Source organism: Ranitomeya imitator, chromosome 8, assembly GCF_032444005.1.
Source record: "Ranitomeya imitator isolate aRanImi1 chromosome 8, aRanImi1.pri, whole genome shotgun sequence".
NCBI classification, from domain to species: Eukaryota; Metazoa; Chordata; class Amphibia; order Anura; family Dendrobatidae; genus Ranitomeya; species Ranitomeya imitator.
The window spans coordinates 117,378,871-117,402,975 of record NC_091289.1 but is presented as its reverse complement, the minus strand read 5'-3'; the positions used below and the strand labels follow the sequence as shown (position 1 = coordinate 117,402,975).

At 44.4% G+C, this 24,105-nt stretch overlaps 1 protein-coding gene across 2 annotated transcripts in view; it reads right to left on the bottom strand.

Annotated features, from left to right (window-relative positions):
- Nucleotides 1–24,105, bottom strand: part of CFH (complement factor H) — a 906,401-nt gene that overhangs the window by 618,889 nt on the left and 263,407 nt on the right. For both annotated transcript variants that reach the window (XM_069737284.1, XM_069737285.1), the window contains exon 10: nucleotides 9,542–9,718. In XM_069737284.1, coding sequence (XP_069593385.1) covers nucleotides 9,542–9,718 — 177 coding nt within the window. The remainder of the gene's footprint in view (nucleotides 1–9,541; nucleotides 9,719–24,105) is intronic.

Here is a 24,105-nt window from a genome sequence, read left to right as displayed (position 1 = left end):
TCTTTGCTATCCTCGCTCTGTCTAGAATATCGGGCCTCACTTTGCTGAATCTATTTCATTCCTACGTTTGTCTTTTCATCTTGCTAACAGTCATTATGTGTGGGGGCTGCCTATTCCTTTGGGGTATTTCTCTGAGGTAAGTCAGGCTTGTATTTCTATCTTCAGGCTAGTCAGCTCCTCAGGCAGTGCCGAGTTGCATAGGTAGTTGATAGGCGCAATCCACTGCTGCTTCCAGTTGTGTGAGGATAGATCAGGTACTGCAGTCTACAGAGATTCCACGTCTCAGAGCTCGTCCTATTGTTTTGGGTTATTGCCAGATCTCTGTATGTGCGCTGATTACTGCACGCTGTGTTGCCTGATTGCCAGCCATAACAGTACAAGGAGCCATTCAATGATTTCCAATAGAGGGAAAAAAGAAATCCTGACATCATTTTTTTTTCTTAGCTCTGTCTTCAGTCTTTTTTTTCCCCTAGACATTAGAGTGCTTCAGGACACAGCTGTGGACATGGATATTCAGGCTCTGTGCTCCTCAATGGATAATCTCGTTGTAAATGTACAAAAGATTCAAGATACTATTGATCAGAAATCGATGCTAGAACCAAGAATTCCGATTCCTGATTTGTTTTTTGGTGACAGAACTAAGTTCCTGAGCTTCAGAAATAATTGTAAGCTATTTTTGGCCTTGAAACCTCATTCTTCTGGTAATCCTATTCAACAGGTTTTGATTATTATTTCTTTTTTGCGCGGCGACCCACAGGACTGGGCGTTTTCTCTTGCACCAGGAGATTCTGCATTGAGTAATGTTGATGCATTTTTCCAGGCGCTGGGATTGCTTTACGATGAGCCTAATTCAGTGGATCAAGCTGAGAAAAATCTGCTGGCTTTATGCCAGGGTCAGGATGATGTAGAAGTATATTGTCAGAAATTTAGAAAATGGTCAGTACTCACTCTGTGGAATGAATCTGCACTAGCGGCTTTGTTCAGAAAGGGTCTCTCTGAAGCTCTTAAGGATGTAATGGTGGGATTTCCTATGCCTGCTGGTTTGAATGAGTCTATGTCCTTGGCCATTCAGATCGGTCGTCGCTTGCGCGAGCGTAAATCTGTGCACCATCTGGCGGTATTGTCTGAGAGTAAGCCTGAGCCTATGCAGTGCGACAGGACTATGACTAAAGTAGAACGGCACGAACACAGACGTCTGAACAGACTGTGTTTCTATTGTGGTGATTCTACTCATGCTATTTCTAATTGTCCTAAACGCACTAGGCGGTTCGATAGCTCTGCCGTTATTGGTACTGTACAGTCCAAATTCCTTTTGTCCATTACCTTAATGTGCTCTTTGTCATCATATTCTGTCATGGCGTTTGTGGATTCAGGCGCTGCCCTGAATCTGATGGATTTGGATTATGCTAAACGTTGTGGATTTTTCTTGGAGCCTTTGCGGTGTCCTATTCCGTTGAGAGGAATTGATGCTACACCTCTGGCCAAGAATAAGCCTCAGTACTGGGCCCAGCTGACCATGTGCATGGCTCCTGCACATCAGGAAGTTATTCGCTTTTTGGTACTGCATAATTTGCATGATGTGGTCGTGTTGGGGTTGCCATGGCTACAAACCCATAATCCAGTATTGGATTGGAACTCTATGTCGGTAACCAGCTGGGGTTGTCAGGGAGTACATGGTGATGTTCCATTTTTGTCTATTTCGTCATCCATTCCTTCTGACATCCCAGAGTTCTTGTCGGACTTTCAGGATGTATTTGAAGAGTCCAAGTCTGATGCCCTTCCTCCGCATAGGAATTGTGATTGTGCTATCGATTTGATTCCTGGTAGTAAATTCCCTAAGGGTCGTTTATTTAATTTGTCCGTACCTGAACACACCGCTATGCGCAGTTATGTGAAGGAGTCCCTGGAGAAGGGACATATTCGCCCATCGTCGTCACCATTGGGAGCAGGGTTCTTTTTTGTAGCCAAGAAGGATGGTTCGCTAAGACCGTGTATTGATTACCGCCTTCTTAATAAGATCACTGTTAAGTTTCAGTATCCCTTGCCATTGATTTCTGACTTGTTTGCTCGGATTAAGGGGGCTAGTTGGTTTACTAAGATTGATCTTCGTGGTGCGTATAATCTGGTGAGAATCAGGCAGGGAGATGAATGGAAAACGGCATTTAATACGCCCGAGGGTCATTTTGAGTATCTGGTGATGCCGTTCGGACTTGCCAATGCTCCATCTGTTTTTCAGTCTTTTATGCATGACATTTTCCGTGAGTATCTGGATAAATTCTTGATTGTTTACTTGGATGACATTTTGATCTTCTCAGATGATTGGGAGTCTCATGTGAAGCAAGTCAGAATGGTTTTCCAGGTACTGCGTGCTAATTCCTTGTTCGTGAAGGGATCAAAGTGTCTCTTCGGTGTGCAGAAAGTTTCATTTTTGGGGTACATCTTTTCCCCTTCTACTATCGAGATGGATCCGGTTAAGGTTCAGGCCATCCAGGATTGGACTCAGCCGACATCTCTAAAAAGTTTGCAGAAATTCCTGGGCTTTGCTAATTTTTATCGTCGCTTCATCTGTAATTTTTCTAGCATTGCCAGACCATTGACCGATTTGACCAAGAAGGGTGCTGATTTGGTTAATTGGTCTTCTGCTGCCGTGGAAGCTTTTCAGGAGTTGAAGCGTCGTTTTTGCTGTTCCCCTGTGTTGTGTCAACCTGATGTTTCTCTTCCGTTCCAGGTCGAGGTTGATGCTTCTGAGATTGGTGCAGGGGCGGTTTTGTCACAGAGAGGTTCTGGTTGCTCAGTGTTCAAACCATGTGCTTTCTTTTCCAGGAAATTTTCTGCTGCTGAGCGTAATTATGATGTGGGCAACCGAGAGTTGCTGGCCATGAAGTGGGCATTCGAGGAGTGGCGTCATTGGCTTGAGGGTGCTAAGCATCGCGTGGTGGTTTTGACTGATCATAAGAACCTTACTTATCTTGAGTCTGCCAAGCGCTTGAATCCTAGACAGGCCCGTTGGTCGTTATTTTTTGCTCGTTTTGATTTTGTGATTTCATACCTTCCGGGCTCTAAAAATGTGAAGGCGGATGCTCTGTCTAGGAGTTTTGTGCCCGACTCTCCGGGGTTATCTGAGCCGGCGAGTATCCTCAAGGAAGGAGTCATTGTGTCTGCCATCTCCCCTGATTTGCGGAGAGTGTTACAGAAATTTCAGGCTAATAAACCTGATCGTTGTCCGGCCGAGAAACTGTTCGTCCCTGATAGGTGGACTAGTAAAGTTATCTCTGAACTTCATTGTTCGGTGCTGGCCGGTCATCCAGGAATCTTTGGTACCAGGGAGTTGGTTGCTAGATCCTTCTGGTGGCCATCTCTGTCACGGGATGTGCGTGCTTTTGTGCAGTCCTGTGGAATTTGTGCTAGGGCTAAGCCCTGCTGTTCACGTGCCAGTGGGTTGCTTTTGCCCTTGCCGGTCCCGAAGAGGCCTTGGACACATATTTCGATGGATTTCATTTCTGACCTTCCCGTTTCTCAAAAGATGTCTGTCATTTGGGTGGTCTGTGATCGCTTTTCTAAAATGGTCCATCTGGTGCCCTTGGTTAAATTGCCTTCCTCCTCTGATTTGGTGCCTTTGTTCTTCCAGCATGTGGTTCGTTTACATGGCATTCCTGAGAATATTGTTTCTGACAGAGGTTCCCAGTTTGTCTCGAGGTTCTGGCGAGCCTTTTGTGGTAGGATGGGCATTGACCTATCTTTTTCCTCGGCCTTCCATCCTCAGACTAATGGCCAGACCGAACGAACCAATCAGACCTTGGAAACATATCTGAGATGTTTTGTTTCCGCTGACCAGGATGATTGGGTGTCATTTTTGCCGTTGGCTGAGTTCGCCCTTAATAATCGGGCCAGCTCGGCTACCTTGGTCTCTCCATTTTTCTGCAATTCTTGGTTCCATCCTCGTTTCTCTTCAGGACAGGTTGAGTCTTCGGACTGTCCTGGTGTGGATTATGTGGTGGACAGGTTGCAGCAGATCTGGACTCAGGTAGTGGACAATTTGACCTTGTCCCAGGAGAAGGCTCAGCTTTTCGCTAATCGCAGACGCCGTGTGGGACCCCGACTTCGTGTTGGGGATCTGGTTTGGTTATCTTCTCGTCATATACCTATGAAGGTTTCCTCTCCTAAATTTAAACCTCGTTTTATTGGTCCGTATAGGATTTCTGAGATTCTCAATCCGGTGTCTTTTCGTCTGACCCTCCCAGACTCCTTTTCCATACATAATGTATTCCATAGGTCGTTGTTGAGGAGATACGTGGCACCTATGGTTCCATCTGTGGAGCCTCCTGCCCCTGTTTTGGTGGAGGGGGAATTGGAGTATATTGTGGAGAAGATTTTGGATTCTCGTGTCTCTAGACGGAAACTCCAGTATCTGGTCAAATGGAAGGGTTATGCTCAGGAAGATAATTCCTGGGTTTTTGCCTCTGATGTCCATGCCCCAGATCTTGTTCGTGCCTTTCATGTGGCTCATCCTGGTCGGCCTGGGGGTTCTGGTGAGGGTTCGGTGACCCCTCCTCAAGGGGGGGGTACTGTTGTGAATTCTGTGGCTGAGTTCACTTCTGTGGTCACAAGTGGTATTGCAGTCTCTGGGCTTCCTCCCTCAGGTGTTTTGGTGAGCTCGTTGGCTGCCTTGCTATTTAGCTCCACCTGAGTCTGTCTTCCTTGCTCCTTGTCAATGTTCCAGTGTTGGATCTGAGCTACTGCATCTTTCCTTGGGCCTGCTGCTCTGCTAGATAAGTGCTTCTAGTTTGTTTTCTGTTTTTTCTGTCCAGCTTGTTTTAATCTTTTGCTGGAAGCTCTGGGAAGCAAAGGGGTGCACCGCCGTGCTGTTAGTTCGGCACGGTGGGTCTTTTTGCCCCTTTGCGTGGTTTTCGTTTTAGGGTTTTTTGTAGACTGCATAGTTCTCTTTGCTATCCTCGCTCTGTCTAGAATATCGGGCCTCACTTTGCTGAATCTATTTCATTCCTACGTTTGTCTTTTCATCTTGCTAACAGTCATTATGTGTGGGGGCTGCCTATTCCTTTGGGGTATTTCTCTGAGGTAAGTCAGGCTTGTATTTCTATCTTCAGGCTAGTCAGCTCCTCAGGCAGTGCCGAGTTGCATAGGTAGTTGATAGGCGCAATCCACTGCTGCTTCCAGTTGTGTGAGGATAGATCAGGTACTGCAGTCTACAGAGATTCCACGTCTCAGAGCTCGTCCTATTGTTTTGGGTTATTGCCAGATCTCTGTATGTGCGCTGATTACTGCACGCTGTGTTGCCTGATTGCCAGCCATAACAAAGGACGTAGATCTGGGGATTTATTATGATGGAATATAGGCTGAACTGGATGGACAAATGTCTTTTGTCGGCCTTACTAACTATGTTACTATGTTACTATGCTCAGTGGCGCAGGCTAGATTTTATCCAGGTTATCCAGGGTTAATCTGGCAGGTAATCTGGTTGGAGGCTGGGTCACGCCCGTGGCCTTTAGTCATTCTGGACTTTGGGCGTCGCCGATTATAGCTTGTGCCTGGTGATCTTGGTCTGGAGTGGTGGTATAGGAGTTGAAGTATCGTATCTGGTGGTGTATTATCCTTTGTCATATTTCTCCTTCCTATATTTGTGTTTATTTTTGCCGTGTGCACATTATAGTGTTTTCCTGTGTCTGCGGCGTGGTACATTTTCAGTTTTCCCTGTCTGTACATTCTGTGTAGGTTGGTGTGTGGTCTTATCACTGGGTGGCGGGTGGAGGTTTCAGCATAGGGCTGAAACAGGAGTTAGGGTCAGGCCTGGCGGCCCAGACAAGCACACCATCAGTGTAAAATCTGGGAGAGGGACAGACAGGGTTTTCCCTAGTCTGAGGGATATCGCAGGGGCCCGGCTAATCAGCTTTAGTCTACCCAATTCCCCCAATGACACCATCTTGAATGCGGCAGCCAGGGTCATATTTCTGTCCAGCCGCTTCACTGATGCCTCCATCTTGTGCCAGTCATAACACTGGCTACCCATTCGCTACAGGGTCCAGTATAAACTCATTTCTCTCACCCACAAAGCTCTCCACAGTTCTGCACCGCCTTATATCTCCTCTCTCATCTCTGTCTATCGCCCTACACGTGCACTCCATTCTACAAATGACCTAAGACTAACATCCCCCGTAATCCGAACTTCGCACCTCTGTCTCCAATACTCCTCTCGTGCTCCGCCAGTTCTCTGGAATGCACTTCCCCAGACGATCAGGCTGATACCTAGCCCCAACCTATTCAAGCGCGCTTTAGAAACCCATCTCTTCAAACAAGCCTACTACATGAACTACTCAGTAAACTAACTTTGCCCTGTTCCCTCCTTCCAAATATTATTCTGAATCTGCACCCTGCTATTCATCTGTCTCCACACTCTCCATGCACATGATAACTGCTCTTGCCCAGTGTGTAACACAAGACAATGTAAGTGGCTGGAAGATATATGAAAAAATACAAGGACTGTAGTACAATTTCAATCTCCCTACAATGATCTCAGGACAAGTATGGCAGCAATAAAAAGGACTGCTGCACACAAGTGCACTGTGGACAAATTAACAAGATAACTGTGCAGAAAGGAGCAACAGGATTTTTGCTTTTAAAAAAGCAGTTGGTTTGTACAGCAGCGTGCAAACAGCAATGCAGCTATCAGGGAGCCTTATAAGGGAGCCTAATAAGCTACAGAGCTGATGCACAAAAATATAGCCTCCACTGTCACTGCAAAAAAGGGTGAGGTTGGACAGTGGAAATCACTACAGCACAAGCGGTTTGGGGGTTAATCTTCCCTCCCTAACTATACATCCCTTCTTCTGATGAAGCTGCAGCAACCTCTCCCTATGCTGAGATCGGCAGAAGTAAGATGACGGTCGGCATACACGCCCCTTTATAGCCCCTGTGATGCCGCAGAAAGCAAGCCAATCACTGTCATGCCCTTCTCTAAGATGGTGGGGACCGAGACCTAGGTCATCACGCTGCCCACACTTTGCGTCCACCTTCATTGGCTGAGAAATGGCACTGAACACATCATATGAAACGCGACTTTGGCGCAAAGATTGCCGACCTCATGGCCGATCCCACAATAGGATCGGGTTGGGTTTCATGAAACCCGACTTTGCCGAAAGTCAGCGATTTTTTTTTTTTAATTTGTCTGATCCGTTTCGCTCAACCCTAGTCATCAGTATGACACATGGCGGTGCCTGGGAAGCAGTGGTACTGTTAGCACTGTTCCCTGATGCTGGATGCTGGCTGCCAAAAATGAAGGGAACTCCACACTGTTTTTTTTAATTATTTATTTAAATAATTTTAAAAAACAGTGTGGGTGTCGAGTTGCCACCTCTGCACAGGGGAATCTCGAACCATCTCGGTCAGTCCCAGCGTCTGGCTCAAGCTGATACTGTACAACTGGTTACTGCTGCCCTTACAGGCTCTGCTTTTGTAGCCAGCACTGATCAGCAGCGAGCAGGTCTTTCTAGGACTAAGTCCTGCTTTTCCCATAGTCAGCATGCCCATGGGCCAAACTCCCATTGGAGGTCGGGGGTTACATGCTCAGGTCCTGTTGCGGCTCCTATTGGACTATCTGGAAGGTCCCATAGCAATGCTGCTATAAAAGGTTTGCATGGCCGCTCGGCCATGTGCTAGTGTATACTTGAAATCGTGTGTGTGTAGATGTGACTGTCGCTCTTTAATCATCCCCCTTCCTAGTGTTTTTGACTGCTCGCGCATGGTGGATGCTTGCTATCTAGTGCCTGACAGTGCTACCTGCACCTAACACACGATACAGCGTTGAATTGCAGTGACCGCCAGTGCAGCGCCGTGCACTAATAGAGTGCTTTCCTGACCCAAGTCTGGGTGGTTAGTGGCGTCCACCAGAACGGCACTACACGCACTCTTGTGCATTTAATTATTGTTTCTGTTTAACTCTGACACCCCAGTAGCGGTGTTGAGCACAAGAGGTCTAGAGGAACTCTTTCAATGAGCCTTCGGATAGAGTTCTGTGACTCCTTGCTTGCGCTCTTTTTGCGGTACTGCGGCCCTGTGACACAACAGGGTTCGCTTCCTTCATACCGGGTGGAGCTAAGGCTGCTTTCACACATCAGGTTTTTGGTTTCAGGCACAATCCGGCACTTTCAGGCACAATCCGGATCAATTTTTTTCTTACGCCTGATCCGTTTTTTTCCCATAGAGTTGTATTAGCGCCGGATTGTGCCTGAAGGACATGCGTTTCATCTGTTTTGCGCCGGATCCGTCCCTTCAGGCTTTTTTGCCGGACACAAAAAACGTCTCCTGCAACGTCCGGCGAAAAAGCCTGAAGGGACGTTTCCGGCAATAAACACATGGAACTGATGTGTCAATGAACGTTTCCGGTGACCGAATCCGTTTTTTACACATTGAGCATGCCCAGAAGCTTTGTTTTGGATTCTGGCATGAAATATCTCTCTCTCTCTCTTTCTCTCTCTCTCTCTCTCTCCTCCCACCAGGAAGTCAAAAACCATGCGCAGTACAGAGAGCCAGATCCAGCTAAAAAACGGATCCGGTGCATCAGTTTTTCACAATTTATGCCGGATCCGTTTTTTAGCAAACTTGCCGGATTTAGCCTGAAACAAAAAACCTGATGTGTGAAAGCAGCCTTACCCGTGTGTGTATCCACATTATATCACCATATAGTCCGTCATTACTCAGCAGCAGGTTCCATCTCTGCACAGTGGTCCCCGGGCCACCTTATACCATCTTGCTAATTATTTGGTGCGTTCCGCTAGCCCTAACAGTGGGGACCCCTCTACTCTTGATTAGCAGCCTGGCTGAAGCTGACAGTTGAGGGTTGCAGCCCGCAGCTGTCAGTTTTGTCTGGCTGGTTATCAAAAATACAGGGGCACCCATTACATTTTTGTCCCTTATTTATGTATAGTGTAGGCAGCGGCTGATGAAAAATGCCATCAGCCGGTGCCTGCTCTCACTGTTATTCTTGGCAGCAGCTGTAGGTTGATGAGAGTAGTAGTCCCATCAGCCATCATCTGCTTTTGCTGTTATCAGTTGAATATGACTCTCAATATTCTCCTCTGCTCGTGCTGATTGCCATCATAGCAGGGGAGAATGATGAGAGCTGTCTTCAGCACCTTGCACCAGGGAACAGTGCTAAAAATACCGCTGATTCCCATGTGCCGGTACATGTAGTACTGATTCTGCAGAGGGGCGACATACGATTACCGCACATATACCACAAGTATTACACACATGTACACACGTGCAGACAAACACACAGATACTGATTTCTCCGGTACTGTTATATCCAGTACCAGAAATTTCAGGACGTGTGAAACACACAGATTTAGGCAAATTTGTGAACAATATTTGAGAGAAAAATGACTTTTATGTATAAAGAAGAAGTCTTCAAATTTTGACTTCAGCTCATGAATGGGGCAAACAAAAAAAGTGTTGCATTTATATTTTTGTTCAGTATATTTTATATTTATGCTCTTAATCATTGTTTTCCTACTATCAATTTTCTTACCTATACACTTCGGATATTCAGACCATATTCCATCAAGACACTGGGCAGTGGCAAAAAGGTTGCGTTTTTGTGTCATATAACCTTTATCACATTCATACTGCAAATATGCTCCATTTGCAAATTCTTCTTCAATCAAGGTGTATTTTCCATGTAGAAGTCGAGGAGCTTTGCATGTTACTAAGAACAAAAAAAAACGATGATGCAAATAAAAATGGCTATTTAGAAAATGTAGAAAATGAAGAAAAAGAAAGTTTCCTATAACTTTACAGTGATGATATAGAAATAATATCATAATTTGTAATACTAGCAAGCAAATAATAAAATATCAAGGTATAAAATCTTAAAAAAACACCAATTTGAGTCAAAACATGAAACATTTTATAAAGGAAAATATTGGAAATTATGCAGAAATATCATTTATATTTACTTTTGAAGGGGGGCGTAATTTTTAAATTGTGTAAAAGAAATCAGTCTTTTTGTTAACCCATAGCAATCAATCACAGTGCAGTTTTAATTTTTCAGTGTCTTGTTAAACATAGTTATTTCGAAAATAGTTTTTCTTTAGGTAGATTTTTAAATCTGCCCAGAATATTCTCCATAGTATACCATATACAGTATATTTGCCAGCCGCAGTTTCAACAGAATACATAAGCAGATACTTTACTCATGTAAGGTGGCATGGATAATTTGTTTTTGTATTCTTACAATTTTTCGGCATGTCAGATTATACTGTGTATGCATCAAGGATATGCATTTATGAGGCCCTAGTTCAGCTACTGAGTTTCAAGTTTTATGATTTTGCTAGGAACTACAGCAAGTCAATGCTCCACTGATAAGCTGATTGAATGAGCCAATTTCTCTGCAAATTTTAAAGAAACCCACAAAGAAACTATTCTCTGTGTTGAGCAAAGTGACTTCTATAACAGCCAAATATTTCACATTTTGATTTATCAATCCAAAGAACATGCTGCCATTTTTCAGTATCATTGTTCCTATATATTTTTGTGCATAGTTTAGTCACTTGGCATTGGTTCCATGAAGGTGTGGATTTTTGGTCGCCTTTCTACCATGAAGATGATTTCCAGCCATAGTTCTTTGGTCATTAAATTGATTAATTCCACAGAAATTCAAGCTGTCCTGCAGGCTCAGAGTGTATCATTGTCAGTGAACACTGACTGTTGACTTTTGAATGAAATTAAATGCTAAGGCAAGAGACCCAGGAGGACTCTGACACAGAGAAGTAAAAAAGCTAGACTGCTGTTTTCCAAAATGTAGGTGACAAGGTCAAATTCCTTCTTGGAAAACAATGTGTGGATAGATGAGACCAAGACAGAGCATTTTAGTAAAGCACATCCTTCTACTGTTTACTGAAAACAAAATGAGGCTTACAAACAAAAGAACATGATACATCAAATATGGTGGCAGTTCAAAGATGGTTTGAGGTTATTTTGCTGCTTCTGGCACTGGTTGATTTGACTGTGTGCAAGTCATCATGAAACCTGAAGTTTACCAAATGATTTTGGTGTCTAGTGTCAGAAAGCTGGGTTTGCGTCCTAAGTCATGTGTATTGCAGCCAGTACAATGACTACAAACATACAGTGGGTTCGGTAAATATTCAGACCTCTTTAAATCTTTCACTATTTGTTTCATTGCAGCCATTTGATAAATTCAAAAAAGTTAGTTTTTTCTCATTAATGTACAAATTGAATGTACATATATGCTAGCCACCTTAGGGAGAGACCCAAGTTGGGCTAAATGTAGCGGGACGAAAGAGACCGAAAAGCCCTCTACTTAAAGGAAATACATAGTGGATGCTTCCCTGAAATGGAAAGTACTTGCAAGCAGCATAATACAAAGAATAGCAGGTTTACCCAGAATCCTTTGCAGTAGGCGGAGCTATGCAAATCATCTCTTTCCACCCCAGTCTAATCCACAGCTCTTGGAACCGCCAAGCGTTCAATGCTGCGGATTAGTTTCTAAATTTACACAGCCAACCAATTCCTACCTGTGGACACGTGTTTCGGGCTTTAGGCCCTCATCAGCACAGTGCTGGAATTGGTTGGCTGTATGGAGTGGGGCTCGGTGAGCAAGCGATACATATATGCTAGCCACCTTAGGGAGAGACCCAAATTGGGCTAAATGTAGCGGGACGAAAGAGACCGAAAAGCCCTCTGCTTAAAGGAAATACATAGTGGATGCTTCCCTGAAATGGAAAGTACTTGCAAGCAGCATAATACAAAGAATAGCAGGTTTACCCAGAATCCTTTGCAGTAGGCGGAGCTATGCAAATCATCTCTTTCCACCCCAGTCTAATCCACAGCGCTTGGAACCGCCAATCGTGCAATGCTGCGGATTAGTTTCTAAATTTACACAGCCAAGTTCTTTCCGTTTCAGGGAAGCATCCACTATGTATTTCCTTTAAGTAGAGGGCTTTTCGGTCTCTTTCGTCCCGCTACATTTAGCCCAACTTGGGTCTCTCCCTAAGGTGGCTAGCATATATGTATCGCTTGCTCACCGAGCCCCACTCCATACAGCCAACCAATTCCAGCCCTGTGCTGATGAGGGCCTAAAGCCCGAAACACGTGTCCACAGGTAGGAATTGGTTGGCTGTGTAAATTTAGAAACTAATCCACAGCATTGCACGCTTGGCGGTTCCAAGCGCTGTGGATTAGACTGGGGTGGAAAGAGATGATTTGCATAGCTCCGCCTACTGCAAAGGATTCTGGGTAAACCTGCTATTCTTTGTATTATGCTGCTTGCAAGTACTTTCCGTTTCAGGGAAGCATCCACTATGTATTTCCTTAAAGTAGAGGGCTTTTCGGTCTCTTTCGTCCCACTACATTTAGCCCAACTTGGGTCTCTCCCTAAGGTGGCTAGCATATATGTATCGCTTGCTCACCGAGCCCCACTCCATACAGCCAACCAATTCCAGCCCTGTGCTGATGAGGGCCTAAAGCCCGAAACATGTATCCACAGGTAGGAATTGGTTGGCTGTGTAAATTTAGAAACTAATCCGCAGCATTGCACGCTTGGCGGTTCCAAGCACTGTGGATTAGACTGGGGTGGAAAGAGATGATTTGCATAGCTCCGCCTACTGCAAAGGATTCTGGGTAAACCTGCTATTCTATGTATTATGCTGCTTGCAAGTACTTTCCGTTTCAGGGAAGCATCCACTACAAATTGAATGTAGAAATTTTTGCAACTTTATTAAAAAAGAAAAACTGAAATATCTCACGGTCATAAGTATTCACTGCCTCACTGTTATCATGGGGAAAACCACTCTTAAGATTGTCTACAAGTGTGTTTCCATACTTCAGCATGCGCACATCCCTTTCTGGGGGGGAAGCATCTGGCTAAATTTATTCTTGTAACTAGAGTGGCAACCCAATAGTCAGCATTATTTCTAACCCTAAGAATACAGGCATCATGTTGAATTTAGTGCAGCAAGATGGCACTCGTGTCAAGTTTTTCCATGAGGTTCAAGTCTCTGCTGTGTTTGTGGCAGGATAACACTCAAGGTTGCTTCCTCCATCTCCTCCCACCATCTGCAGACAACAGAAAGGGCATCATTATCCTCTTCATCTCCTGACTGTTACACATCCATCACCTCGTCCTCCTCCCTTTCTTCTTTGGCTCCTTCACCTTCACTAAAGGTACCTTCACACATAACGATATCGTTAACGATATCGTTGCAACGTCACGTTTTTTTTGTGATGTAGCAACGATCTCGGTAACGATCTCCTTATGTGTGACAGCGACCAACGATCAGGCCCCTGCTGGGAGATCGTTGGTCGTGAGGAATGATCAGGACCTTTTTTTGGTCGCTGACCACCCCGCTGTCATCGATAGATTGGCGTGTGTGATGCCGATCTAGCGATGTGTTCACCTGTAACCAGGGTAAACATCGGGCTACTAAGTGCAAGGCCGTGCTTAGTAACCTGATATTTACTCTGGTTACCATTGTAAAAGTAAAAAAAAAAAAAAAAACACTACATACTCACATTCCAATGTCTGTCACATCCCCCGGCGTCCACAGGGTTAAAAATGCTTTCGGCAGGAGCGCTGCTAATGCACGCACTCCGTCCGAGAGCTTCCCTGCACTGACTGTCAGTGCCGGCCGTAAAGCAGAGCCCAGCGGTGACGTCACTGCTGTTACTGCCAGCGATGACAGTCAGTGCAGGGAATCTTCTCGGCTTCAGCACGTGCATTAGCAGCACTCCTGCCGAAAGCAGTTTTAACCCTGTGGACGCCGGGGGACGTGACAGACATCAGAATGTTAGTATGTAGTGTTTTTTTTTTACTTTTACAATGGTAACCAGGGTAAATATTGGGCAGCACGGTGGCGCAGTGGTTAGCACAGCAGCCTTGCAGCGCTGGGGTCCTGGGTTCTAATCCCACCCAGGACAACATCTGCAAAGAGTTTTGTATGTTCTCTCCGTGTTTGCGTGGGTTTCCTCCGGGCACTCCGGTTTCCTCCCACATTCCAAAGACATACTGATAGGGATTCTAGATTGTGAGCCCCATCAGGGACAGTGATGATAATGTGTGCCAAACTGTAAAGCGCTGCGGAATATGTTAGCGCTATATAAAAATAAAGATTATTATTATAATATTGGGTTACTAAGCGCGGCCCTGCACTTAGTAACCCAATGTTTACCCTGGTTACCCGGGGACTTCGGCATCATTGAAGACAGTTTCAACGATGCCGAAGTCTTTCCCCGGATCGTTGGTCGCTGGAGAGAGCTGTCTGTGTGACAGCTCCCCAGCGACCACACAACGATTTACCAACGATTACGGCCAGGTCGTATCGCTGGTCGTGATCGTTGGTAAATTGTTTAGTGTAACGGTACCTTAACAGTTTGCCTGATACCATCAGCTCGCCTCGATCACTGTAAGCCACCCTCCCATGTCACACACCTGTGCAACGACAGTCTGGAAATTTGAGGTATTGTTATCCCTTCCGCATTCTCCTCTGCTTTCACCTCTTCCTTTGGGACCACCACCTCCTCACACAGTCTACTCAAACTGTTATCTAACATGTAGATGACAGGAATAGTGATGCTGATGATGGCATTGTCAGCGTTACTCATCTTAGTAGCTATTTCAAATCTGTGCAGAATGGTGAAGAGGTCCTTCACCTGTGCCCACTCCACAAGAAGATTTGCACCACGTCCAGACTGTTTACTCAGGCTATGCAAAATGACATACTGCACCAGGGCTTGTCGCTGCTGCCATAGTCGCTGCAACAAGTGCAGAGTGGAATTCCACCATGTGGGAACATTGTAAATCAGAACGACATCTGTAGCGATTCAAGTCGATGACCTGCGGGGTGCGATTGTCAGAAGTAAGAATACAGCAAGCGCATTCAGGCCTGGATAGTGGCAGAGAAATTGCTGTACCAATTGGTTGAGGAAGTGAGACCTGCAAGGCATGTGTGTGAGGTTACTTTGGCATAGGACAGCCACCAGGTTTGCTCCGTTATCACTCATTGCCTTCCCTGGGTCCAAGTTCATTGGAGACAGCCATTGCTCCAACTTAGCTCAAGAGTTGTGGACAGCAAACAAAGTCCATTTGACTGTGATCCCAAAGGCAAATTAATTTGAACAGTGCCTGAATGCAATGAGCCATGGCTGCACAGTACGGTGGTGCAGGGAAATATTGGATACATAGGTTTGTCCTGCAAGCCTTGGAGATTCACAGACAAGTTGAGCAGCCCCTTGACCACCTTCCCCCACAGCCACCAGAGTCGCCTAGTGCCCAGTCAGCAAGATGTAACACCCCTGCTCATGTTTGCTAATCCAAGTGTCAGTGATTAAATGCACCCTGGCAGACATACATATTTTCAGGGAATAGGTGATGTTGTCTGCGACATGCTGGTATAATGCAGGCACAGTTTTCTCAGAAGTAATGGCGACTGGGCAACTGGTACTGGAGGACTGTGATGGCCATCAGCTTTCTGAAACCGTCTGTATCCAGCATGTGGAAAGGCAACATTTTCACGGCCTTCTTATTGTAGATGGTGGAGTTCACGCTATTAGCTTTGGCTTGTCTAGGAGAAAACATTCTTTTGCGTGACCACAGCTGCAAGACTGTGCTTAAAGAGGGTGGAGTGTGGAGAACAGGATAAACTGCTGGAATTTGAGTGAGGTGCAAGTGGAGATGTTATGGTAGATTCATAAAAATGTGCTTTGCTGGGTGACACAAAAATAGTAGTCATGCCCACTACCGTAATAGCTGACGAGTTCTCACTCACCTTGACTGTAGGGGGTAAACAAGTGAAGTTTCTGAGGCCAGAGATCTGTCTGAGAAGACTTGGCATGGTGTTGGAGGAAGAAGAAGCAGCAGATGGGGGTTGAGGGGATGGCCGGTGGTTAAAGAGGCCCGCAAGTCGGCATTTTAATGCAGTAAGATTCCCAAAAACAGGCATGTTGATCATGCATGTGCCGCTTCTTTGTCAAATTAATGCAATTTTTGCCTCTACTGAGTGTTTTTGTTGCAAATTTGACAGATAACATGAGTTTGGTCATCCTTTTGCGGTCTCAAAAAAAGCCCAAGCTAGGCAACATTTGCAGCACCTGCGACCTGCACACTCGATACCAGCGCTGGCCACAGCCGGAGTTGGGCCGAGGATGCAGTGCTTGTCACGGTTGCATTACTTTGTGTCGGCGTGGGAAGCTGCAATGTTGGCTCCTCATCTTCCTCCTCCTCCACCTGCTCTTCTGAGCTACAAAGATGCATCTGGATTCACACCATAGATGTTGTCAGTGGTCTTTGGATAGGATGAGAAGTTGTTTATTCAGTTGAGATTTCATTAACATAAACACCTAACCCAGGTACATGTCAAACACCAAGATTATTCGCCCTTTCCACTCATGTTTTATGTACCCATCCCATTTAGCAACCTGCTTTTTCACAACCTTAGTTCCACACCTGTCAGTCGCCTGTCATTAAATGAACAATCACTTTTTTTTTGTTTGATAGTGTGCCTGAACAACACTGGTAAACCTAACAATTTTTAAGTGGAAATCTGGCCTTCTGATTTCTCAATAAAATACAGCTTTATCACAAATGATTTGGATTAGAAAATTGGGCCTCCTGGCTGCATCCTAATATTGGGGCTAACTATTTATAAGTGAAAACCTGGCCTTCTGATTTCTTACTGAAACACAGTTTTATCACAAACGGTTAGATTAGCAAATTGGGCCTACTGAGACAGCAATAAAGTTTTTGCATGATCTAGTTAGATTCTTGAAGATCGATTTCACATAGGGCAGGATCTTATCTCGATAACTGACAAGTTCACTTGCAACACTTGCATCTGGAGCGGCTTCTCTGCACTGTATCACTGAGAAAATGGTACCAGCAAAACAAGATGTCCACTTATTATATGGCCAGGGACATGTGACTTCGGCATCCAATCAAATAAAACCTTGTGTCATGACATTGTGAATGGTTTCTGCACCCTGATTGGCTGCCAGAATGTTCACATATTAAGTTATTAAAGAAAAAAATATTACGCTCTGCAGCTTCTTTGACCTAGACACACCTCCTCCCTTCATCAAACACGTCCCCCCTTCACCCCTGCTCATCATACTGCACCACTATCCTAGCCAAAATAATAACAAAAAAGCTTTAGTGAAAAGCAATGATTTACCAAACTGTGACCAAATTTTGCCGACTTTAAGTTAAAATGCTTGTGAACCTGAACACAAAGCCAAATCATTCGTGCCAAATTTGAGAATGTCAAATGTTTTACAAACATGTTTGCTCATCTCTAGTGGTTACTAGCTGCAGTTTAGGCATACTTTGGGGCTCAGGAGGGAGTGGGGATATGGATTTTGGAGTGTGGATTTCCCTGGTGTGCTTTTCAGGGGGTGAGGAGCCATAGTGCTTTTCCAAAGCCTTTCCAATAACACGGAAGTCCCTTGTATTTACGTTGACATACGATAGACCTGATTTGGGCCCTTTTTTTTGTGGATAGAGTTGAAAAGTTTATTGGTAACATTTTTCAAAACATTTTGTATCACATTTATCCTTTGCTCAGCGCTGAGCACTTACATCGGGGTTTCCATTTAAATCTCCAAGTTATGTGATTCAGATGAAACTCCCAGAGGAATCCGTTCACTATAATGAGGCAGCAGGGTTACAGTCTAGACTCCATCTGGCCTCTGTTCAGTGCTGTCTTTTGTTTCAGAGGTGCACAAAACTGTGGCCGACAATGCTTTTATGCACACTTAAAAAGATGGACACTGCTGAATCATAGGCTAGACAACGTCTAAAGTGACTCAGTGTAGGGCACTGGGTAAATGTGAGCCAAGCTTTCCTGCAAGCTTTGAAAGGCAGAATAAACAAGTCAACAGCAGGTTAAGAATTTTTTTTTTTTTACACTGTTTCTCGTAGAGTATAAGTGATTAGAAAGCTTTATTCTTTGGGTCTGGTTACTTTTGGCTGCTATCATACACAAAAAAAATGTTTTTTTTGTAAAGAAAAGTTTTTAAATGACCATATATTGAAAGGTATAATTTTTCCAGATTTCTGCTGACAGAATCATGTGGGGACTTGTTTTTTTTGGGATGAGCTGAAGTTTTTATAAGTAGCATTTTCAAATTTTCAAGCACATAAAAATCTCCTTTTTAAAATGTTTTCAGCAATTCTTTCTATTTATTCCATAAAGATTTCTTATAATTTTTATTTGATGTTTGAGGAGTTTTTTCCTTGTCAGTTATTGTCATTATTTTGAAGTCTTATAATTGAGATTAACCCTATTTTTTGTGTTATCTTGTTTTTTGCTAGACAAAATGATATTTTCACCAATACCATTTTCAGTTACATTTGACCTTTTGATTGCATTTTGTTCCACTTCTTTTAGCGGTATGATGGAAAAGTATTGCTTTTTGCCACGATTTATATTTTCCTTACATTGTTCACTGAAGGGGTTTAATTAGTGTTTTACTTTTCTAGATCGGGTTATTCTGGACAGGACAACAACAAATAGGTGTACTTTTTGGTTTATTTTTGTTTTTACATAAATATACATATTTATTAGTATAACATTTTCTTCATTATTTGTTCTTCATTTTGCGATATTTTTTTTTTTTGCAATTTTTTAAAAACTTTTTTTCACATCATAAACTTAATGGATTTTAACTTTTATTACTCTGATCACTGGTAAAATGAATTGCGATGGATTAGACCTGTCAGAGTTACACTTACAGAATGCCCTTTAGACTGTGCTCCTTGATTGGTCTAACAGGTCATCATAGCTGACAAACAAGGAGGTAATAATCCGACCTATTTCTGCCATGGAAACCATCAGGATACCACGATTTAGTCTCTGTGATGCCGATCGTGTGGGAGAGGGAGCTCTCTTTCTCTCCTAACCTTTTAAATGCTGTAATTACTATTGATCGTGGCATTTAGGGAGTTAAAGAAACAAGGCTTAACAACCTCTAGCTGTAACAGCCAGAGATCGGCTATGACGTAAGCCAAGCCCCTGACAGCGATCGTGCAGGCACAGCTCCTGTGTCCACAAGATCTTCATTACATACCAGTATGTCATATTTCGGCAAGTCATTGCTAAATATTGCTAAATATGATGTACCGGTACATCATATGTGGGGAAGGGGTTAAAATGAATGACTGCATTATCATGAAATATGAGCTTCCTATGGGAAGGGTCACTACTTACCGTGTTTCCCCGAAAGTAAGACAGTGTCTTACATTCTTTTACCACTCAAAAGTCCCACTACGTCTTACTTTCGGGGTATGTCTTACATTGGAAAAAAAAACGCTGCGTTTTTTTTTCCAACGTACAGTTTACTACCGTACTAGTGTTGAGCGATACCGTCCGATACTTGAAAGTATCGGTATTGGATAGTATCGGCCGATACCCGAAAAATATCGGATATCGCCGATACCGACACCAATACAAGTCAATGGGACACAAGTATCGGAAGGTATCCCTGGATGGTTCCCAGGAACGCTAATGTAAGACGTACCCCGAAAGTAAGACATAGTAAATACCGTAGTGCTGAGTAGTGTCGGGGTCGGCCGAAACTCGATGGTTCCCAGGGTCTGAAGGAGAGGGGTAACTCTCCTTCAGGCCCTGCGATCCATATTTAAGTGTAAAATAAATAATTAAAATTAAAAATATCGCTATACTTACCCTCTGACGCGCCCTGGTACTAACCGGGAACCTTCCTTCCTTCCTTCGAATCAGCGCTTCCAGGACCTGCGGTGATGTCGCGGTGACGTCGCGGCTTGTGATTGGTCGCGTGACCGCCCATGTGACCGCTCGCACGACCGCCCATATGACCGCTCGCACGACCAATCAGAAGCCGCGACGTCACCGCAGGTCCTGGAAGCGCTGATTCGAAGGAAGGAAGGTTCCCGGTTAGTACAAGGGCGCGTCAGAGGGTAAGTATAGCGATATTTTTTATTTTAATTCTTTATTTTACACTTAAATATGGATCGCAGGGCCTGAAGGAGAGTTACCCCTCTCCTTCAGACCCTGGGAACCATAGAGTTTCGGCCGACCCCGACACTACTCAGCACTACGGTATTTACTACATCTTACTTTCGGGGTACGTCTTACATTAGCCGACCCCGCTAAAAACCCCACTACGTCTTACTTTCGTGGGTGTCTTACTATCGGGGAAACAGGGCAGGAAAGACCTCTTAAACTGGAATGACATAACCACTCTTTAAGAATGGCTCTGGAGGATGTAAACTGTCCATGTATGAGATAAAGGGCTCTTCTTCTGTCAGATATGAATCTTCGTATACTCTGACGCAGCTATGTATAGCTCAGGGTTATAGACAAAACATTCCTTAATGGCCTGTACTGTATACTGGTAATACTGGAATGCATTCACACTTTATTTGTTCCCTATGTTTAGCATAGAAGCAAGGACAATTTCCAATGCATGTATAAATATACCTCATCAGTCGTAAAGGGGTTAATATGCATTATTATTGCTTGGGGGGGGTTAGGCCTTTTCATCATTTTATATTTAGCGATACCTGGCGTTACCCCATACTTCGGTATAATAATTATCCATTGTCATCTTGGTCTGCTTTGGTTCCATGGTTTTGTCACCATTTATTGGCTAATTTATATATTCACTGCTCATTTTTAGTCATCACAGTTTATTTTTTTTGCGACATAAACAGATACCGTGATTATTTCTTTGTCTATTGATGAGTTATCATGCTCCTCCTCATAGTATAATTTGTTCATATTTTTCATTAGAATATAATCCATGGCTAGATTATTAGGCCATTAGCTTTGTGTGGTTTCAGAAACATTTATGATCTCCCTCATATTAGCCACGCATTTATATAAGGTTGCACTGTACAATTGATTATTATTATGCACCATACCATAGTTTCTCGAGACCCCTTTTGTAATTTGTCAGTCTTTTTACGGTGTGGTGTAGCGTCCTTTTAGTTGGCTGCTTCACATATTGCGTTTAAAAAAATCTTTTCTGGATTTTCCATTTTTGTATAAGTTTTTTTTATTTTTGTATTTAATAAAAATATATCTGGTTCATTATGTATTATTTTGTCCTGTTTGTTTTCATGGATTTATATGTTGTACCTCATCTAGTGTTTAGAATAGATGGTGTAACTTTATTTTAAAAAGATTACTTTGCTGTACAGCATCCCAATATTGCCTATTAATCAAAAGTAAAGAGGTCCAGCATGAATTATGGAATTGCATTTAATTTATAGTAAATCTTTATTTCCTCTGTTAGGCCAGTTTCACACGTTAGTGGCTCCGGTACGTGAGGTGACAGTTTCCTCACGTACCGGAGACACTGACTCACGTAGACACATTGAAATCAATGTGTCTCTGCACATGTCAGCGTGATTTCATGGACTGTTTGTCCGTGTGCAAAACACGGAGACATGTCAGTGTTCATGGGAGCGCACGGATTACACGGACCCATTAAAGTCAATGGGTCCATGTAAAACACATACCGCACATGGACGCTGTCCGTGTGCAGTCCGTGTGCTGTGCAGGAGACTGCGCTACAGTAAGAGCTGTCGCCCCCACATGGTGCTGAAGCCGCCATTCATATCTTCTCTCCAGCAGCGTTCGCTGGAGAGAAGATATGAATAATCTTTTTTTTCTTCTTCTCGTGTTTAAAATAAAGATCCCTGTCCCCACCCCCCTCCCACTCCCTGTGTGTCCGCCCGCTGTTAATAAAATACTCACCCGGCTCCCTCGCTGGCGCTGCTTCCTGTCCTCGCCGCAGCTTCTCCTGTATGAGTGGTAACGTGCCGCCCATTACTGTCATGAATATGCGGCTCCACCTCCCATAGGGGTGGAGCCGCATATTCATCACTGTAATGGGCGGCACCACGTGACCGCTCATACAGGAGAAGGTGCGGCGAGGACAGGACAATGCGAGGGAGCTGGGTGAGTATTTTATTAACAGCGGGCGGGGGCACAGGGGGTGGGAGGGGGGTGGGGACAGGGATCTTTATTTTAAACACGAGAGAAAAGAAAAAAAGGATTTTTCATCTCTTCTCTCCAGCGAACGCAGCTGGAGAGAAGATATGAATGGCGGCTTCAGCACCAGATGCAGGGGACAGCGCTTATCTCTAGCTCTGTCTCCTGCACGCTTCGTGTGGTACCCAGTCGGCACACGGGCGACACACGTGTGCCACACTGATGTGCCACATAAACGCACGGGCACACGGACACGGATAATTCCGGTACCAATTTTTCCGGTACCGGAATTATCTGGACGTGTGAGACTGGCCTTAGGAAGGGCAATACTTATACAAATCCCCTATCTAGCATCTCGGCAATTGGTTGTGGGGCCAGGTGAAGTAGGTATGTGATTGTTTTTTGACTGATGTAATTAAGATCATTGAGGTTTTTATTTTTTTTTACAAATATGGTTTTGCCTGCCATTAAGAGAAATCTGAATTTTCTCAAGGAAATAATGTCAGCAATTGGTATTCTGTAAATGTGATATAAACTTTGAGAAATTCACAATTGACAAATATATTTCATATTTTCTTCATAGCAAGAGGACTTGTGTGTCTCAAATGCCTGGACTAAATGTAAGTCCCAGTCCGGACCTGGTAGGAAGCAGGCAGATTAATAAACCAAGGTTACTCATTTCAATGATTCTATCCATATCAGTTAACAATAAGCGGTGATTGCGCGATGCTTCCTATTCATCAATGTGTCAATTATCCAAGACTTGATCCGATTTTTAATGTTTCATGTGACTAAAATCGATGTGAATACTTTTCTGCCCAGTGATGATAAAAGTATTTTCTGAGTGATACCTTTACTGGCTAACCAGAAATGATTTTTTTCTATTTGTAATTAGCCTGAAGGAGGAGCTTTTGTGCTCTGAAAGCTGCAAACATATTATTTTCTGGTTAGCCAATAAAGGTATCACTCTGAGAATACTTTTGTCATCACTGAGCAGAAAAGTATTCACATCGATTTTTCTGGCTAACACGGTGTTAGGGCTAGCGGAACGCACCAAATATTAAGACAAATAGAGTATGGTGCGTTCGCAGCCCGGGGTCCACCGTGCAGAGATGGAACCTGCTGCCAAGTAACGACGGACTATATGGCGGTACTCATAAGAATACACACGAGGGTTAAACTTCACCCAACGTGAAGGAAGCGATCCTGTTGCGTCACAGGACCGCGGTACCGCACATAGAGCGCGAGCAATTAGTCAGCGAACTCAACCCCAACAAGGATTGAAGTCCGATTAGACCCTTGCTGGCATAATACCGCAACTGGGTGTGTAAAGAAACTAAATAACGATTTTAAGGCACAAGAGTACATGCGGTGCCGCACTGACGAACGCCACTAACCACCCAGACTTGGGTAAGGAAAGCACAGAGGAAGTGCACGGCGCCGTACTGGCGGTCACAGCAACTGGACGCTGTAATGTGTGATTTGTGCTGTAGGCTAAGTCGGGCGCTAGATAGCAGCCATACACCTTCCGCGAACAGACATTCAATAGGGTAGGGGTATCCAAGGACGACTTGCACTCACAACATACACACATTGACAATAGTACACTAGCGCATGGCCGTGCGGTCATGCGCAGTTTATATAGTTGCAGCACAGGAAGTGGCCACAGAAACTTTGCCCTTCCAAGACCTGCCAAGAGGACCAATGGAATGTGCTGCAGAGCCTGAGCACATGACCCTCGATCTCCAATGGGAGATCTTGCCCTGGGCATGCTCAGTGTGTGCAGACAAGGACTTAGTCCCAGAGAAGTCCGCTCGCTGCTGACCAGCACTGACTTTAATGGCAGAAGCTGAAGAAGCAGCAGCAACTCTCTGTACAGCGTGAGACTGAGCAAGACGCTGGGACCGATGTCCCTGCTGAGCAGACTCCACTGCGGCTGGATAAGAATGGGAGACCGCAGTGGAGATGGCTCGAGATTCCCCCTGTGCAGAAGCGGGAACTCGAGACCTAACAGTAACCCCCCTTCTAGGGCCCCCCCCCCTGGGCCTCGCTACGCTCGAAGGCAGCAATCAGCTGTGGGGCCCGAATGTTTTCAGCAGGCTCCCAT